An 18,679-nucleotide genomic window follows, 5' to 3' on the forward strand; every position below is an offset into this window, starting at 1 on the left:
TGGACATCCCAAAGGCCACAGCGTGAGTCCCCTAAGCACCCCAGGCCCTTCGGGTTTCCCCTTTCTTGGATCATGTTTGAACGAGAGAGCCTTGAAGAAAACCCAAAGTGACCAAGATTCCAAAGGAGCCAAATGGCCGTTTGACCTGGAATCATGTATCTTTCTTCAGGGATTCAAAACAAAATGTTGCATCCTCGTCTATGTTTGTCAAATAATATTTTTTGTCATGATTTCACTGTGGTGATCAGTCCGTAGGCATACGGGCTCCTGGTGTCGCCCTGTTGGTGACAGCACAATGCTGGGCTTTGAGAACCTTCTCCACTGGAAGGAATTACTGTGTAAGGAATGCCCAGAATGAATGCTGTGCCAGACTGTGTGTAGCCAATGGCCGTCCACTACGTACGACCTCCTGCGATGCAGAGGGCAAATAAGACACCAGCCGAGCAGAAGAGGAGACAGCGTGGAGAGAACATGCACACGCGGACTTGTGGGTTGTTGTACTTGCCAAAGCCAAGATGACGCTGCTCTGAGTGAGACCTGTTGACCCAGAGCAGGGGCCTTAGCTGCTGTCATGCACACCCTGTCTCCGCCCACAGGACTTGCATCTGACCCAACCAGCTCCACAGTGATGGAGCCTGGGCTGCGCTTTTGCTGCAGGTTGACTCACAGCTTGAGTTCTCTCGGTTTAACTGACAGGTTTTTCGGGACCTGAGCCTAGCGCAGATTTTCTGCAAAACTGTGTCATCTGTAGTCAACCACCCTGAGCTCTAACAAGCCAGCTTCTCAGGCAGGAGTCTCGCTGGGCACCTGCTCTGGGCCCCTGAGGCCCACGTGGGTGGCCACACCCCACAGCAGCAAGGACGGCAAAGTGGACAAAATGAGTCACACGGAGACAAGTGGAGAGGAAGGCAGGATGAAAGGACAAAGGACGGGACTCTGAAGAGCTCTCCTGTCCTGGGCCCTCCAGGGAGCAAAGCTCATTGCACATGGAGAAAGTTTATGAGGAAAGAAAGCACAGATTGCACTGTCCTTGCTCTGTGGCCTAAGGGGTTCCGAGGAAAGTCCGCATGAGCCTGCGCAGCAGGGGGCGTGGCCACACAGACCAGGCTGGGCTGCAGGCCCGGCCTTGGCAAGTTCTAAAGGAACCTCTGGCTAAGGGTCGCCTGGACCTGCTTCTACAAGCTATGGCTTGACCACCTGGTGGCTCTTCAGTGGCCAGATGATGACATGCAGGACTACGTCCTCTTTGGAATAAGGACACAGAAGAGACCTACTGAAGGCCCAGACCTTTCCTCTACTGACCATCTTGTTCCCTCCCTCCTTTTTTTTCAATTGAAGTACAGTTGATTTACAGTGTCATGTTAGTTTCAGGTGTATAGCAAAGCGATTCAGTTACATATATTGGGTTGGCCAAAAAGTTCGTTCGGGCTCTTCCATAAGATGTTGCAGAAAACCCAACTGAACTTTTTGGCCAGCCCCAATGTATATATATTCAGATTCTTTTCCCTCATAGGTTATTACAAAATATTGAGTAGAGTTCCCTGTGCTATACAGTAGGGCCTTGTTGTTTATCTATTGTATATATAGTAGTGTATACCTGTTAATCCAAAACTCCTCATTTGTCTCTCCCCCCCCTTTCCCCTTTGGGAACCGTAATTTTGTTTTCTGTGTCTGTGGGTCTATTTCTGTTTTGTAAATAAGTTCTTTTGTATCATTTTTTTAAATTCAACACAGAAGTGATATTATATGATATTTGTCTGCTCCCTCCTCCTTTAACTGCCTCACGGGAAGCATAGCTCACAGTACATCTCACGTTCAGGTTCTTCAAATGGGCATCCAGGACACAGTGCCTGGGCCCACACCGGCAAGGCACCCTTTGCTTAATGACCAAAGACAGGCCTCTTCATAAATGTGCTTGTCCAAGCTCCCTCGCTTAGAAAAATCCAGCTATTTAAAAACTCTTTGTCAGTTTCTAGCTCAGGCAAAAACAGTTCATCTTCCTTTCATCCTCTTTGTTTCTTAAGGACCCTGGTGCTCTGGCCAAGATGCCCTGCTTCCCTAGTAGCCTTACAAACACTTCAAGAAACACAGATATGTGTGTTACCAGCCCCCAGGGCCCAGCAGCTCAATGGCCACTGTGCTTTTTCCACCAATAGATTATTTAACCGGTTACATGTCTAAGTAGCAGAAACTTCTTACATTTCTCTCCCTGTATATTTTCAAAACAACACTTCAAGCTTAAGAGCACCCATTCAGAGCTCCAAACGTCATCCTCCATTCCTGTATCCAAATGCATCCAAACTTCCCCTTTCTCCTCATTTATATCAAGGGGAATCAACTGACATGACCCTCTTCTGTATCTCCTCCCCACCTGCCCCATCCTCCACTGCAGACCTGAGCACTGTGGCTTGTCAGGTGGAAAGACACAGAACAGAAAAAGGTAACCACAGAAAGGCCACCGAAGTAAAGATTGGCTTAAGTGTCTTCTTGGAGTGACCATGCTTGGCGCTGGGGAAGAGAGAGCCACTTCATCAGACCGCATTCCCCACTCAGGTCCAGTCGGGGGGTCTTGACAGGAAACATCCTTCACAGCCCAGTAATTACTCCCTTTCACCCACCATCTCTTAGTCAAGCCACCAGCCCTTCGTAGGGGAAATGGTTGCATCTCTACAGTCAAGAGATATATGTGCCCGAGAGAGCAGCCTTGATGGGAAGAATTTTATGTCTCTATTTTCCTGCCACCCAGCCTGAGGAAGTAGCTTGAACTCGTACCAGGGGCTCACAATTTGTCACGTAGGCCCATCTGCTTTTGTGAAGACCCTTCATACGTCTTCCTGCCTGGCTACCTTGGTTGCCGCTAATAGCATCATTTCATTCCTCCCGATACATGGCTGAGCGTCAATCAAAGCTCCCCTTCCCCCCAAAGGCCTGGGAGGCACACGTCACTGGCAAGCTGTATGTATGGAGCTGAATCCCGACCGCAGAAAGAAATATTACAGCCTGGAGCCGCCTGGAAACTCAAGTGAACATCTACTCCAGGAAGGAAAGATGGGGCTTCGAAGGCACACGCTCAGCAGTAGCTCCTCAGGCCAGTGGCAACTCCAAGGCAGAACAAAGCCAAGGCCACCTGATCCAGCAAACTGCCAGAAGCCCAATCTGTGAGTCTGGCTTTCCCAAAAGCTAAATGGGGAAAACACCCACTGGGGACATTATGGCAGAATTGCATCCCAGTACTTCTCCTTTGAAGATGCACAGGCCAGAAAATGGTCCTGGTTATATGCACATTTGTTTAATATGATTTTTGGATATAAAGAATCATATTTTCTGCATATGAACTCTAATTCATTCATGAGTGACACCAGTGCTAACTCAGTGTTGGAAAGTGAACGTACGGTGTCCTCACGGTTCCTAATGGGTGGTTTTCTTTATGTTTAATGTCCCTTGGAAGGAGGTGTCCATCGAAAGTTGCCTAGCAACCAGGAACACCTGCGATCGTGCCTCTGCCTGGAGCCCCAGACTCACACATCTGTCTGCACGCCCCATACCTCTGTGTGGACGTCTAACTGACATATCAAGATTACCAGCCCCCAACTGAACTTCTGGTCTTTCCCAAAAAAACCCACTACAAAGAGATACTACGTGTCCCAGCCCCATTCCTCCATGCTGGCCCGTTGACTTGGAGGTGAGCAAAGGCCACGTTTGTCCATCATGAATGTAATGTAATCACCTACCATAGGGGAAGGGTTTTTAAGTAGCAAAAAAAAAGTCCAAAAGGGAGAAGAATGTCTGAATCACCTGATACGGTTGCCTACTGACACGTTGTTCTGGAACACTGGATTCAGAGGACTTTGCAGGGAGAGAAGCAGTCTCTGCAACAGCAAAATGATTTTAGAGTCACAAGTGACCAAAACCACACTACCTATTCTACCAATTCCAATCCATAAAGAAATACCTTTGCTTTTAAGTAGTACCCCTGGCATCAATAATCTGTAACCACACACGGTTTTTTTTTTTAAGTTTACTTGAGGTTACATATTTTTAGAACTTTATCTTTCTAATGAAATTAAAAACATAGCAAAAGGACTCAAAATCGATTCCTTTCTTGACAGGTTAGTCTCATCCAGAGACAAGATGAATCCATTGCTTTAATGGCTCGTCGAGGGAAATAAACACAGGGGAAAAAAAGGAGCCAGAGAGGTTCAGTTTGGGCCATGATTTTGGTCAAGCTACTTAATTAATCATATAAAATATTAATGAATAAATATTCTATCACAGGAAATTCTGCAAGAGGCTTTGATCAGATTATCAAAGGAAACTGTCTATGCTTTGTGGAATTCTTTTAAATCTGAAGCATACAATTTGGAATGTACCTAGGAGACAGCCACGGAAAAATGGAAATTATGGGGTTGCCAAGAATAGAGTCCCAATCTCAGTGAACAAAAGTTTTCTAGCCTCTCGGTAAGAATCAATTAACCAAAACTCTATCTCTGGAATTTGTTTTGCCGGCAACTTGTGAGGGCCGGTCTCCCTCCCCAACCGCTGAGGGGTAATTTGTACCATCTCTCTTTCTCTCAACTACTTTCAAAAGGATCTTGGTTCAGATGCTACCCTTGTCCCTCACTAGTGACAGTGGTTTCAGAGACACCCCCCCCCCCCACCTTATGACTGTCAGATTGAAGAGGAAAAGATTTCTTGCTGAATTTCAGACTTAATTGAAGTTTGGGGGCAGTTACCCTCGATGTATTCAAATGCCTCTTCACACACTTTAAGGTAGAAGCATTTTTTTAAAAAGAGAGAAAACACTGAGAAAAACATTATTTTTAAAAAATTCTTAAGATTTCCACCTCGATTTCTTTTAAACTTTAGACAAATAGGTGGGTTTTGACTGTTATCTTCTCCTAGAATATTTCTAGTTCTGGAATGTCGCTTTCTTCTAAAAATTACTCCCCAAATAATGACCGCCAACCACTAAGGCAGCCGCCTTCAGAAGCCGGTGTTTGATGGGTCAGCCTCTCTCCGGACACTTTCTCTTCCAGATCTTTCCGCTGCACCCACCTGGCCACTGACTTGTGGTCCATGGCTCATCTGAACTGTAGCCATAGTTTTCATTCCCGCTTTTTAACTTTGTCCCAGAAGTGTCTTTGTTTGTCTTCATATTTGCAGATTTCCTAGAATTAGACCATTTGAAAAAGCCAAATGTTAATCAGCAATGGCTGCTCGTGTCTCACGACTCCACCCAGAGCGTTCACACACGATGCACTCACCACAAGGCCGACGCTCAGGCACTGGCCTCTGGAGGGTGGCTAGCAACGGGATGTACCCTCACAGCCACCAGCACGGCCGTGTGGGTGCCCTGTGTCTCGCACACTCCTCTTATGGGGAGAAATGGAACTTTATCATGATAGGTCCATAGACTCCAGTCCCCTGGTGGTTGGTGCTCAACTCTCAGACACCAGTGACCAGATAAAGCAGGGCTGGCCAGCTATGACCCACAGGCCAAATCCAGCTCCCTGTCTGTTTTTTTAAATAAAGTTTTACTGGAACCCGTCTGCTTCCATATTGTCTATGGCTGCTTTCCTGTTACAGCAGCAGAGTTGAGTAGTTGTAACAGAGACCATGTGGCCCACAAAACCCCAAAGTTTCACCATCTGGCCCTTGATAGAAGAAGTATGCCTGCCTCTGAAATAAAGCAGAAGTTGGTGCAGCTTCCCAGGGGAAAGAAGTTTGGCAATGGATACCCAAAGATTTTTAAATATTTATGCTTAACCACTAAGAATTGATTATAATAAGCAAGGGAAATACGCAAGGGTATGTGCAAAGATTTATCTGAAAGAATGTTCATTCATGAGCTATTTATACCAGCAAAAGTGCAAACACAGGTGCCCAGCCATAGGTAGGGAACTAGTAAAATAAATGACAATGCATCTCTAAAGTGGAATTCCATGCCACCTGTAAAAGTTATTACAGGTGAGAACTCTCCTACACTGCTGGTAGAAGTGTAAACTGCTACACCTACTTTGAAAATTGTATGGTAACATCATCTAAAGCTGAACACATACCTGTCCTATGACCCAGCTTGCACTAATAGATTATACCCAACAGAATACAAAACAGGAATGAGGACTGGTATACATGTCACCAAAAGACACACACAAGATCGCTTAGTGCAGTAATGTTCGTCACGGTCCCAAATGCCCTTTAAGTGTAAAATGGAAAAATCAACTGCTTATATACCCCTTACTTGGTATTATATAGTAAGAAACCACTGACATCTACATTCAATAATATGATTGATCTCACAGCCTGAAGTTCAAGAAGGCAGACATATCACATGACTTCATTTATATCAAGTTTATACAACTCTAACTTCTGGGGATGTGGGGATAGATGTCAGAAGACATGACCTTTGAGGAAGAGGCAGCAGATGATTTCATGGAGGCCTGAGTAGGGGCTGGGGTCCTGGGGGTGTCCTAGTTCTGCGTCAGCAGTCCAGGTCCACATGCTTTATGAAAATTAATCAAGCTACGTACTCACGATTTGTGTACTTTTCTATAGTTATATTTTAATAAAAAACTTTATTAAGCAAATGAAACAAAAACATTGCAGGCAAGTATTTGTCAACAGAAATAATCTTCAGAATAGTGTCAAGTGAGGAGAGAAAGATATTAAATGATGTTTATTATGATCCAAATTTCACAGAACATATACGTGTGTGTATCTTGGTGAACACACATGTGTGTAAATATATACGTACTTAGGTAACAGTTACTTCTGGGCAATAGAATTAGGGGTGATTTTAAAACCATTTTTTATAAACTATCTTTACTTAAAAATTTTTTTCTAAAATAAGTATGCATTGATCCTATAGGAAAAATATATATACGAAATATATATATATATATGTTCTTTTAATGCAGTAGAAATCTGTGAGCAGCTAGAGTTAGCACTGTTGACCCAGTGGGAGGGGAAACAGGTACAACACAGGGGCCCCAGTGAGCTGCCCCATTTTTCTTCCCTGGGCCCAATGCACTTGGATCTAAGGGTAAGAGCTGCACACGGACAAGAGCTCAGGCCCTGAGCAAGGTCAGCTGGTTCACATTCAGACCCTTCCATTCTCTGGACAGGAGATACTGAGCACATTACTTAACCTCCCTATACCCCTCAGCTTCTTCATCTACCAAATGGAAAAAGAGTCTCATAAAATCATTGGGAGAATTCAGGAAGATAACCTCCACCAAGTGTAAAATAGCCTGACACGCATGTTAGGCACTCATGCTAGCTCTTACTGTCGCTACTTGTGTCATGATTATTATTGCCATTGTTATTGCTGTTCTCTACCCATTGCCTTGAATAGCTGTTGATCACTGTACCACGTTTTGAAATCACCTAAGATCCCAGAGAATAGAATTGACATTACACAGTCAATAATGACGAACAGAAGAATTCAGACCGCCACCCTGCTGGTGATAGCAGTTGAGAGAAATTCCAGTATAATTACAGAGGTCAGTTTTCCTTCCTCTCCTCTTGTCCCAAGTCAGGCCCCAAAGGAGGTGCATTTTCAGATTTCTGCTTTGTGGCATCCTCAGAGAAAGCGAACCACGTTATCACCAGGGAGTGATTGGGGTCGAGGGAAAATGGATGGTATCTGTTACATGATGATTACATACATCGTCCTTCACCACACGTAGCCAGAAGATATTTTAAATCACAACATTTCACATATTAAAATTATCTAATAAAATACTGAAAAGTAGATGGGGTTTTAACACTCCCAACAAAATCACCACTGTCTAAAAAATCCTTCCCCTGAGTGTGTTTATAATTATGTAAATATTGCAGACATTGAAACTGGCTTTAGTAAGTGCTTGACATAGTTACCTTAAAAGTGCTTGCAGTTACTTCTGGACAGCCGTGAGGATGGCAGGAATTTCTCTGTCCCTCCGCCCTGAACAGTGAGCTGTGAACACTCCTAATCTGTCTGCCTGTTCGGTTTCATTGCCTTAGTCACCCAGCTGGTCTCACTGTCTCTACCACCCCAAAAATTCCAGCAGGACCTCTGCCTGGTTCCTTGACATCCTTGAAATGGCCCTCACATCTCTAGCCTTGACTCAAAGCAGGAGGGCCAACAGTCACAGTACAGAGTGTCCTCTTGTGGAAAGAGTTGCGAATGCCAGACACCAACTAAATTCCACTCCACTTTCCTAAGTGAGGAAGTCAAACTTAGGCAGTAGGAACCTACCTATTTTACTCTGCAATTAATGTTGCCCTATGAGTTTGTGATTGGCATATGTGTTTTTCAGAGTTGTCCCTTTTTAGTACCTAATTTTGAGTAACATAATCCTAAAATCCCACAGCTCTGTATGTCTGTGTTGGTTGGTTTTCATTTGCTTTTTATTTTCAGAAAATTGATGTGATCTCAAACTTACCTTATTTCACTTTGATAGCTAGATTCTGCCAAAAAAAAAAAAAAAAGGAAGAAAATCACATTAGCAAAATCAGGATAGTTATTCTGAAAATAAAATCTCATCGATTTTTCTAGGTCCCCTGATTTTAAATACTCACATTACTGAGTGTTTGTGATCCAATAGATATTAAGCTTCCCAACAGTGAACTATCAAATGACTTCCAAGCTTAAGGAAAGCAGAATTCGCTATTCACTATCATAAATATAAGTATTTGTGATACTTGGGTACCTGAAATATAGTAGGTGCCCAGTAAGTACTTAGTGAGTACTGAATCTAATTTCTGAGGTTATAAAGACTCTACTGTTCACCATAAAGAGATGCTCTGTGTTCCCAGTCCGTGCTGTCAGTCATTCAGTACTTACCTGTTCAGGCACCATGCCAGTGCTATGCAAGGTGTTATTTCATCTAATTGTCACAACAACCCGAGAGGTAGGTGTTAGCATCATCATATTTTTAACAAACTAGATACTATTACAAGAGTATAACCATGTCTTTAACAGATAAGGAATTTCATTGCTTCAGCACTATATTTCTTTTGTTCTGAAATACATTTTCAATCAATATGTACCAATGTTATCAATTCATACAGTTGTGTCCACACCCCAAAAGCTCTCATTAAATTGCTAATGTTTTTCATCAATGGATTCTTGGACTGGAGGGACTCTAGCATTTCACAATGGGGAGTAACACACAGCAGCCCCCATCCACCTGGCACTAAAGCCAGTGTGCTTTGCACTTTAGCCATCCCAAGCTTTATCAAGATCAAAAAAATATTCATTTTCCTTATTTTTTGGATAATGTTCTCACTTATTTGCAGTTCTGACAACATCCGCTGATTCACACTTCAAATTGAACCTCAGAAGCAATCTTATTTGAATTGAAGGGGAGAGATTATCTAGTGTCCCTCTGGTAATAGAGGAATGTCACTAGTGTTCCCGTGAAGCTTCGACCCCAAAGCCTCCAGGCCACGCTGAGTGGGGTCCTCAGCCGTCCTCAGTCAGTCTCCAGCAAACCAGGCAGAGTACTGAGAATTCTCCAGGCACCAACAAAGCAGAGCTTTGTTTTAAAATACTATTTAAAACACTTGCTATTTAATATTTGTAAGCATGGAAATAATTATCATGGGACAATCCAAGTGTTCGCTGGATCCTATACATTTATGTCAAGGTGAAGTGTAGCGGCCATTGTGAATCAACTTTTCAAAGTTAAATGAAGGATAAAATCTAGGACAGATCATGATCATACAAACTTTTATTATGTTAATTTACTTAATTCTCATAACCAATCTATAGGATAAGACTTATCCCCATTTTGTAAATGAGGAAGCTAAGAATCAGAGAATCTCCCTGGTGCACATCCTGTGTGGCCACAAACCTTCTTACTAGGCTGGCGTGGGACAGACAAAAGCCTGAGAGATGCAGAAGTCCAAATAAATAGAATGTTCTCCAAATATGCCACAATAGCTAATGTCAGAAATAATAATCTGAAGGCAATGAACAATCCTAGTCAGTTCTAAATTAAAATTTAATTTATTCATAGTTTTCATTAAAATCCAGTGGTTTTCTTTTTTTTTTCTTTTTTTTTTTTTTTTTGAGTAATGCATCTGTGGCACACAGGGTAACTCCTAGGTAAAAACAAATTCCCATCAAATATGGGTCAACAGGTATTTACTACTTTTCACTTCTGTTTCCTAAAGAATAAAGGTATACCACAGAATTTATTCCCCAAGGAAAAACCAAATCCATTCAGGAGCTAAGGCTAGACAATTAGCCTAGTTAAGGCTGGACCATGAACTTCACATGGAATATCTCACTAAGAGAACTATTCTGAGTAAAAGAGTTGGGTAACATGGTGCCTGGCAGACATGCAAAAAGCGCTCATCGAGTGACAGTTAGTCTTAATAAAATTAAAAGTGCAATTAAACTGACATGTAGCTAAACATCAAAACTCTAAAATTAAGAAAATTAATTTAATATTCAAATTTAAATATTTAATTTAAATATTCAGTAGGAGTACGTGGAGGTTTTATGAGAGAAAGAAAGACAAAGATGGACACACACACTCAACACTTGGAAAGTCCTGAGCTGTCCATGTGACAAAGTCCCTGTGGTTTCTGAAATCACAAACTAACTCCAGAATAAGCCCACCCAATGTTGATGAACTCACCCTAATATTAATAGGCTCACCTCTATGTTGGCCTGCTCCCGAAACAAGGCCACTCCTTCATATATCTTGGGGTATCTCAAAAGACTTCATTTAGAAGACATGTGTAACTAGTTTTATTTACTTTATTTGTACTACTTTTGTTAACAGAAGACCATGTTTTTCTTTCTACCACTACACCAATATTCACCTACAAAAGGAGACTCAGAATTCTACAAAATAGAAAATAATCTTTTGATGTGTTCATATAGGTGGGTATTATTCTAGAAAAAACATAGCATCTAAATGACAGATTGGGACAGCCTTATATCCTTGCCAGTAAACACAAAACTCAAATAGTCAGTGTCTTTGATGAGAAAGGCACTGTCTCTTCACCTTCTCAAAGTGTGAAGATCTGTCTTCCTTGGGCGGTTGACTCAGGCCCCAGAGGAATGTCTTCCTTCCTTGAGAAAGTTCTTTCCCTCTCTATGAATGGCATGCATTTCCTTTCAAGGACTCTAAAAGCCAATATATCTTTTGAAAGAGCTGATGAGCTAATGAACTGCAAATGCTTGTACCAAAAGTTCAAAAATATATATAAATCTGTACGAACAACAACAAAAAAGTTACCTTCTTTCTCTCTCCTGGAGACACAGCAGCAGAATATTATAATCAGAACAATGATCAGGATCAAAAGCAATGACAATGATACTGCAAGTAGAACTATGGCCCAGGCAGGCAATGTTGTACCTGGTTTATCAATACTGTCTATAAGGTAGAAAGGAGAAAAATATATATTTTAGTGATGCTTGCCACTGTCAAGGGTATGTAATCACTGATTCTGCCACACTATAAATTAGATTATGTTTTCCAACAATGTTGTAACTATTCAATCTGCTACAGCCAGATGTCAAAGGCCAAGTTCCCTTCAGTGTGCTTAAATATTCAATGCTCTACGGTATTTTTCATTACAGTGTTTGTTGCTGCCAATAAATACCAGCCTAGTAACACAGTCCAAGCATTCTCTGGTTAACTCCTCTAAAATTCCTGAGAGGTGAATAAGCTGGTCTGGGCCATGACTCCCTGAGGTTGGAACAGTGGTTTCCATGCTCTGACATCCTTTACTTATTCAAGAAATGCTTATTGACTGGATATAAGCCCAGGAGTGGGATTGCTGAATCAAAACTCTAATTTGAAAAGATACACGCACGCTTATGTTCATAGCAGCACTATTTACAATAGCCAAGACGTGGAAGCAACCTAAATGTCCATCAACAGATGAATGGATAAAGAAGATGTGGTACATATACACAATGGAATATTACTCAGCCATAAAAAAGAATGAAACAAGGATCGACCTAGAGATTATCATACTAAGTGAAGTAAGTCAGACAGAGAAAGACAAATATCATATGATATCACTTATATGTGGAATCTAAAAGAATGAAACAAATGAACTTATTTACAAAACGGAAACAGGCTCACAGACTTAGAAAACAAACTTATGGTTACCGAAAGGAAAGGGGATGGAGGAGAGATAAACTGGAGTTTGGGATTAGCAGATACAAACCATTACGTACAGAATGGATAAACAACAAGGTCCTACTGTATAGCACAGGGAACTATATATTCAATATCCTGTCATAAACCATAATGGAAAAGAATATAAAAAATAATATATATATATATGTATAACTGAATCACTGTGCTGTACCGCAGAAATTAACACAACATTGTAGATCAACTATACTTCAATAAAATAATTTATTTAAAAAAGAAGTATGTATTGAGCAGCTACTTCTGGACAAGACTGGAAGGATGACCTTGGTTCTCATTTCCATGTCCCCACCCATGGAGAGTCAAAGCCCAGAGGAAATCAGAACAAACTGAGAAAGAGTCACTCCCAAAGGAACCTAGTGCAAGTCTCCACCCCAGTGCTACCCACACCTCACCTGCAATTCGCTTCTCTTCTAGTAATTGCCCCTCACATGGCTCTCTGGGAGCCACCTTCCTTAGTGTCGACTTTGCCTTCTTGTTCTATCCAGTAGTCATGGAGGTGGGAGAGAGGAAGGATCAGGTGGGGCAAGGCAAGCAGAAAAACAAAGGAGCCAGGATATCGCTTGCTGCTTGTTTTGTTCAAATCTGTACAGAGATTAACGGACATATAACTGAAAGTCTCACCTACTCTCACCTGTTTCAAGCTACGGCTCGTCACCAACTTATTTTTAGGAATGGAAACGACTGTGACACTTTTGAAGTTCCTTTCATCTTATTTACACTAACGTGTCTAGTAGTACTTTAACAATGTAAAGGGTTTTTTTCCCCCAGACAGTAATTGCAATGATGTGTTTTACAAGTTGTTGATAGCAAAGACATTTTCCTTAAAAAGAGTTTTGCCGTACACTACTTTAACTAGGGTGCTGAAATAGTGATTGTGCAAAATACATTGTACTAATTAAGCAAGCTAGAAGTACTAAGAAATTTGTGATTATTATGTTAATTTCTGGACCAAATAAAAAAGTGCAGTCAAAAAAAAAGGGAGAGGGAGAGCTGGGAAGAGAAGGAAAGAGAGAAGAAAAGCCATTTTGATTTTTCATAGCCATGTCCTAGCTGTAACTTTCTACTACACATCATATGGTTGTCTAGATTCAAATTTAATTTAATTTAAATTATATACAATTAAATACTCAGCGCCAGTCAGAGTGGCCACATATCAAGGGCTCAGTTGCCACAGGTGTAGAACCTCAACTTCATCAGGGAGTCCTGTGGGACCACGCCGCCTAGGCATGGGCTGTGGGAACTGCACGCGTGTTCCAGACAGCCCTCATCCAGCATTTCACTTCTCCTACTGAACCACGTTGAAGTCAAACCACATGTACGTTGGTCAGCTTAAATGTGAATTGCTATTCAAGAAAGTCTGTCACTCTACACTGAGTGCGTGGGTAGCACCTCAGTGTAAATTTGTGCTATTTTATTAGATGCTAGTCATTAGAAAAGTATTAAAACAGCAGACTTCCTATGAAGGAAGATAGGGTTTGCTTTTAAATCAACGGCATTCCCGCACTTTGGAACTAGAGATATAGCTGGAAAATGTCTCTTGGATGTTCTTACTTAGAGTTTTCTTTGAAATCATAGTTTCAAAGTTACATTCTCAGAATAAGTTGCAGGAATGGTTAGAGATGATCACTAGTGTTCTGGTGTCGACATCTGGTTGCTGATTCATGGGCGAGCAAGGATCCCACTGCAGAATAATCCACAGGCTTATCTCAAAGCAAGTGCTAAGATCCAGGGAACTCTGTGCTTTGAAGAACTATGTAATATGAAAAGATATTTGTCTTTTGCCCTTTGTGCAAGGTTTGTCTGCATTACCTACAATGGTTTTTACATTTCCTTCTTTTTTTTAACATCTCACATTCGACGCCATCTTAAATGTCTATGAAATTGACCACTCTCAGGTCCATTCTTCTTACACTTCTGCTCCTATGTAAATTAGACTTAGTCCCCACAAGGACTGTGTCTTATTTTCCTTATACTCCAAGCACCTGGCACATATTGGACACCTTGAACAAATGAATTGATAGATGGATGGATAGATGGATGAATGGACAGATAAAAGAGGCTGAATTTCCTTCTGACTCTACATGGAGAAATCTGTACACCAGGCAGTCAGCTGCCTCTGAGCCAGACCTAGGACTCACCTTTCTCCCATATTAAGATGCTGAGACAAGAATTACAGGACTTTAGAAAAGTCAGAACTAATGCCATCTATCTCCGCATCAGTCACCATTTTTCTGAGGTGAGCTGGGACTGATAGAGATAAGAAAAGAGTTACCCTCCAAAAAAAATGAAGGGGGAAGGAACAGGATTATACCCTTCCCATGTCCCATACATGCAACTTTAAAACAAGCCAGTCCCTAAATTGGGAGACTGGGATTAACATATACACACTCCTGTATATAAAATAAAGAACAAGAACTTACTGTATAGCACAGGGAACTATACTCAATATTTTGTAATAATCTACAAGGGAAAAGGATCTGAAAAAGAATATATATATACATATATATGTATATATATAACTGAATCACTTCGCTGTACAACTGAAAGTAACACAACATGGTAAATCAACTCTACTTCAATTTTTAAAAATAAAAATAAAATAAAATATAGTATATGGTCCAAAACCAACAAAACAAGCCAGACCCTTCACATCCAGAGAGGAATATGGCTCATCCCCTCGCTCCACAGAAAACAGAATCCCAAGCATCTCCTGGAATGTTTATTGTGCACACGGATTCAGAGCCCACCTCCCGTGATGCTGAGTCAGGGGTCTGGAATTGGTACCCCAGGGGATTCTGATGCAGGTGGTTGGCGACCCACACTTTGAGGATCCCCAAATGCAGCCAAAATGTAAGCACCGCCCAAGCAACCTGCCACATTACAGGGCACCCCTATATTCTCCCTCTCTCTGATGTGACGATAAAATTATTAAGCCCAGAACTGCATTTAGGATATTCACAATCAGACCACTCTATGGAAGCTTCCTGACTGACAGAGCCCTTTGGGCTTTGTGTCAGTGGAACCAATCAAATCTCACGGCCACCGTGTCCCTGTGCACCTTTCGGCCTTGGGCTCACTCATCGGTAACCATTCTCACCCCACCAGGCTGTTCAGAGACTTGAGAGATGGGGGTCAACGTGCAGAACGCTGTGAAGTCCAGCACACGTGTTCAGGATGGCCGTGGTCATTTTAATTCGGTCTGTTGAACTCTTTTACACACTGAAGTTTGCAAATCATAGGAGCTTTCATAGTAAAAGGGAGCCAGCTGGGGTTAAACATTAAGGTCTGGCTCAAGATCCAAGAGACAGGCTTGAAATTCTTACTGGAAAAAGTCAACACACTGTTGACCTCCTCAGACCCTCTCTGTCAGGGGTGTTTCCTCCCCTGCTGGAGAAAGCGCTCAGCGTGCCAGCTTCTGTCATCTGAGCCTTGGCATAACAACTTTCCTCTGATCTTGCACAGAGGCAGCCAGCGATCCCCAGGGAGGGCCTGTTTAAAGGACGGGAGGCCACCTCTCTGGGGTTGGGGACAGAATCAAGAAAGAGAGCGGGTGATGTTGTGCCCTGCCTGCCTCTCGTGTCCCTTAATTCAACCACCAAGTTCAGTGAAGTGATGCCTGCACTCGCCTAAAAGCCCCAGGCTCTCAGCAAAATGGCAGCCATAGGGCTCATTCTTCGCTTCTACGGGGTGGGGGTGGGGGTCAAATTTCCCATGGAGCTTCCTACCTAAGAAAGACTAAAACTCTCTACTCCAGGGGAGCCCAGAGAAAAGTGTGGGGTGTGCACTGTGAAGAGATGTAATTTAGGATTGGAGCTACACAGAAGAACCTTCCTTACTTTAATAATAACTTTAAATTTATCATAGAGTACTTACATATATGTACACACACGCATATATATCATGGGTACTTTTGTTTAGCATGAGGCTAATTTTTAAATGAGCTCCTTTACAGTGGGTTGAAAGAAAAAGAAACAATAGTCATATATTGATAAAGCAAAAATCGTGGCGGTGGACAGAAAACAGAATCTTGGAATGATCTCATCCATGACCCAACCCCTTTGTCATGCAGATAAGACACTCGGGATAAGGACTCGATAAAAGGGTCAAGGGCGCTCAGAGCAGGAAAGCCCCAGGGGCTCTCACTCATGTCTTTCTATTCTGCCATGTTGGGTCTCCAATCTGGAAGAATCCTTCTGGGGAAGTTACAGCCCACGTCTTAAAGGAAACAGGGAACCTAGGTGGACACCAAGCCTTACTGAAGGGTGTGGGTGTGATGGTTCAAGGTGAATGGCAGATTTGCAGGCGAGGATAGGTATATTATACCTGAGAACCCACAAATAGTGACTAAGGAAGGTTATCTCCAGGGTCAACACAGCTCGCCTTCCTCCCTACGTTCCTTCACACACTACACGCTCGTAAGGGCTGCATGACTGGATTTACTGTGTGGTTTTAATCTCAGCTCCGAGCTTGTCTTTTTCCCATCTGTGAAGACAAGGAAAATAGTATTTCCCAGATGCTCTCACAGGAATGCTCAGAGTTTTAAAAGGGCGCATAGAATTTCTCAAAACCAACTGGATGACTACAAAGTGTCACCACCAGCATGGGCAAAGCGTGCTCCTGACTAGAAGGGACACAGGAGATCTCTGAATCCATAAAATAAATGATAACCATCGCACACTCTCCTGTCCTGTGGGCTCTGGGACAGGGACTGTCCTAAGTGCTCTCGGTGTTTTAACCCACTTACTTCTCACAATAACAACTACCCTATAAGGTAGGGATTATTACTATCTCAGTTTCCCAGATGAGAAAACTGAGGCACAGAGAGGTTTTCACTTGCGTAAAGTCACACCTCAAGTAAGTAGGCAAGCTGGGGGTTGAGGCCAGGCTGTCTGGTGTCCAAGACTGTGAATAGTAGTACCTGATGAGGCTGGGTCAGGAGGTGGGGCCTTGGAGAGTTTCCATTTCAGTAACCCCTGATCCTGACTGCTCAGTAATTTGGGAGCGTTTCTTTATTTTTTTTTTTATTTTTTTTATTTTATTTTTTTTGTGGTACGCGGGCCTCTCCCTGTTGTGGCCTCTCCCGTTGCAGAGCACAGGCTCCGGACGCGCAGGCTCAGCGGCCATGGCTCACGGGCACAGCCACTCCGCAGCATGTGGGATCTTCCCGGACCAGGTCAGGAACCCATGTCCCCTGCATCGGCAGGTGGACTCTCAACCACTGTGCCACCAGGGAAGCCCTGGGAGCTTTTTTTTTAAATGCCAATTCCCAGACTCCACACAGACCAAGTAAGTCAGAACCTCTGGGGTGGGGCCTGAGAATCAGCAAACGTGTTAAAGCGCCCTTGACAGGCAGCCAAGGAGAGGGAACGTCTGCCCTCTGCTCCTCCCCACCTCGTTTTACGGGCAAGAAAACTGAGCCCCGAAGGCCAGTGACTCGTCCAACATCACACAGCTAGTGCCAGAGTTCCCACCAGGACGGTCACTCCCACCACTCTTGTCTGCTCTCGAAATGACCACATCCCACAAAACTCAGATCATACCAGGAATCACCACAGCCTACAAGGTGCTCACGTGTCCGAAAAATATGACTTCACTTTCACAATTCACGGCCTACACACTTGTAAGTATGTAGAGAAAACAATCCAGACGACCAGACAGAGGACTGAGGGACCTTCGCTCATGGTAGGCATGATGGGGGCCTTCACCTTCTAGCTGTATGTACGTCTGGGATGCTTCAAGTCTGTGTTACCTCTATAATGGAGAAAATAGAATTTTCAAAAAAAATTAGCCTGCGACCTTTCAATATGCTTTTCTTTAAAGAATCAGTGTGTGTAATACAACCTTTTGGCTTGAACTCACTAGACTTCCTAAGCTGCCAGTATTATTCTTCTTTCAGGGACTTGAAAGGATTATTCCAGACATGAACACGAATTCCTTGCACTTTCAGGAATGAGTGGCAGGACTGATGCTTTTGTCTGATTCCTGAAGAAGCTTGAACAAGCACAGCCTCGTGCATCTTCAGCTCTTTGTAAACGTGGCTTTGCTTCTACAAGCCAGCTCTCCCAGCCAAGGCAGGAACAAGGCTTTCAGATACTAAAACCTGCATAAAACACACAACAGGCAGCCAGCCACCAGCTGCTCTCGATCTTGATGAATAATTTAGAAACAAATTACCCTTCTCCAAAATGAGTCCAATAAAGTCAGACTCATTGCAACACACCCCTAAGGCTCTCCTCTGTGAAACTGTCATGACTCCAGCTGCCATAATTAAGGCCACTCACTTCACTGGTCCCAGGCTAAGAAGAATTCAGCTGAATCAAACCCCATCACAGGAAACCGAATGTCCCTTGCCCTTCCCCTAAAAAGAGAAGCTTTGCAGGCAAGCTAATAACCAAATCCATTTCTGTGAGGCATCATCATAGACCAGAGCTCTTCGCTGCATTATTACCTTGTTAAGGTGTGTGGTTTAAACAAATCCATTCCATTTGGTGCCAATGGAACTTTTTTCAATC

General features: G+C 42.8%; 1 protein-coding gene across 6 annotated transcripts in view; it reads right to left on the minus strand.

Moving 5' to 3' along the window:
* The window catches only part of IGSF5 (immunoglobulin superfamily member 5), a 43,024-nt gene that overhangs the window by 4,433 nt on the left and 19,912 nt on the right, over nt 1-18,679 (minus strand). For 3 of the 6 annotated variants that reach the window (XM_069540626.1, XM_060010287.1, XM_060010283.1), the window contains 4 exons: nt 11,238-11,375; nt 8,427-8,451; nt 5,056-5,168; nt 3,796-3,869 (listed from right to left, as the gene is read on the minus strand). In XM_069540626.1, the coding sequence (XP_069396727.1) occupies nt 3,796-3,869; nt 5,056-5,168; nt 8,427-8,451; nt 11,238-11,375 (350 nt within the window). Of the gene's footprint in view, nt 1-3,795; nt 3,870-5,055; nt 5,169-5,199; nt 7,619-8,426; nt 8,452-11,237; nt 11,376-18,679 lie in introns of those variants that run through there. The other 3 variants (XM_060010284.1, XM_060010285.1, XM_060010286.1) reach the window with 3 other exon arrangements.

Source organism: Delphinus delphis, chromosome 4, assembly GCF_949987515.2.
Source record: "Delphinus delphis chromosome 4, mDelDel1.2, whole genome shotgun sequence".
Lineage (NCBI taxonomy): Eukaryota > Metazoa > Chordata > Mammalia > Artiodactyla > Delphinidae > Delphinus > Delphinus delphis.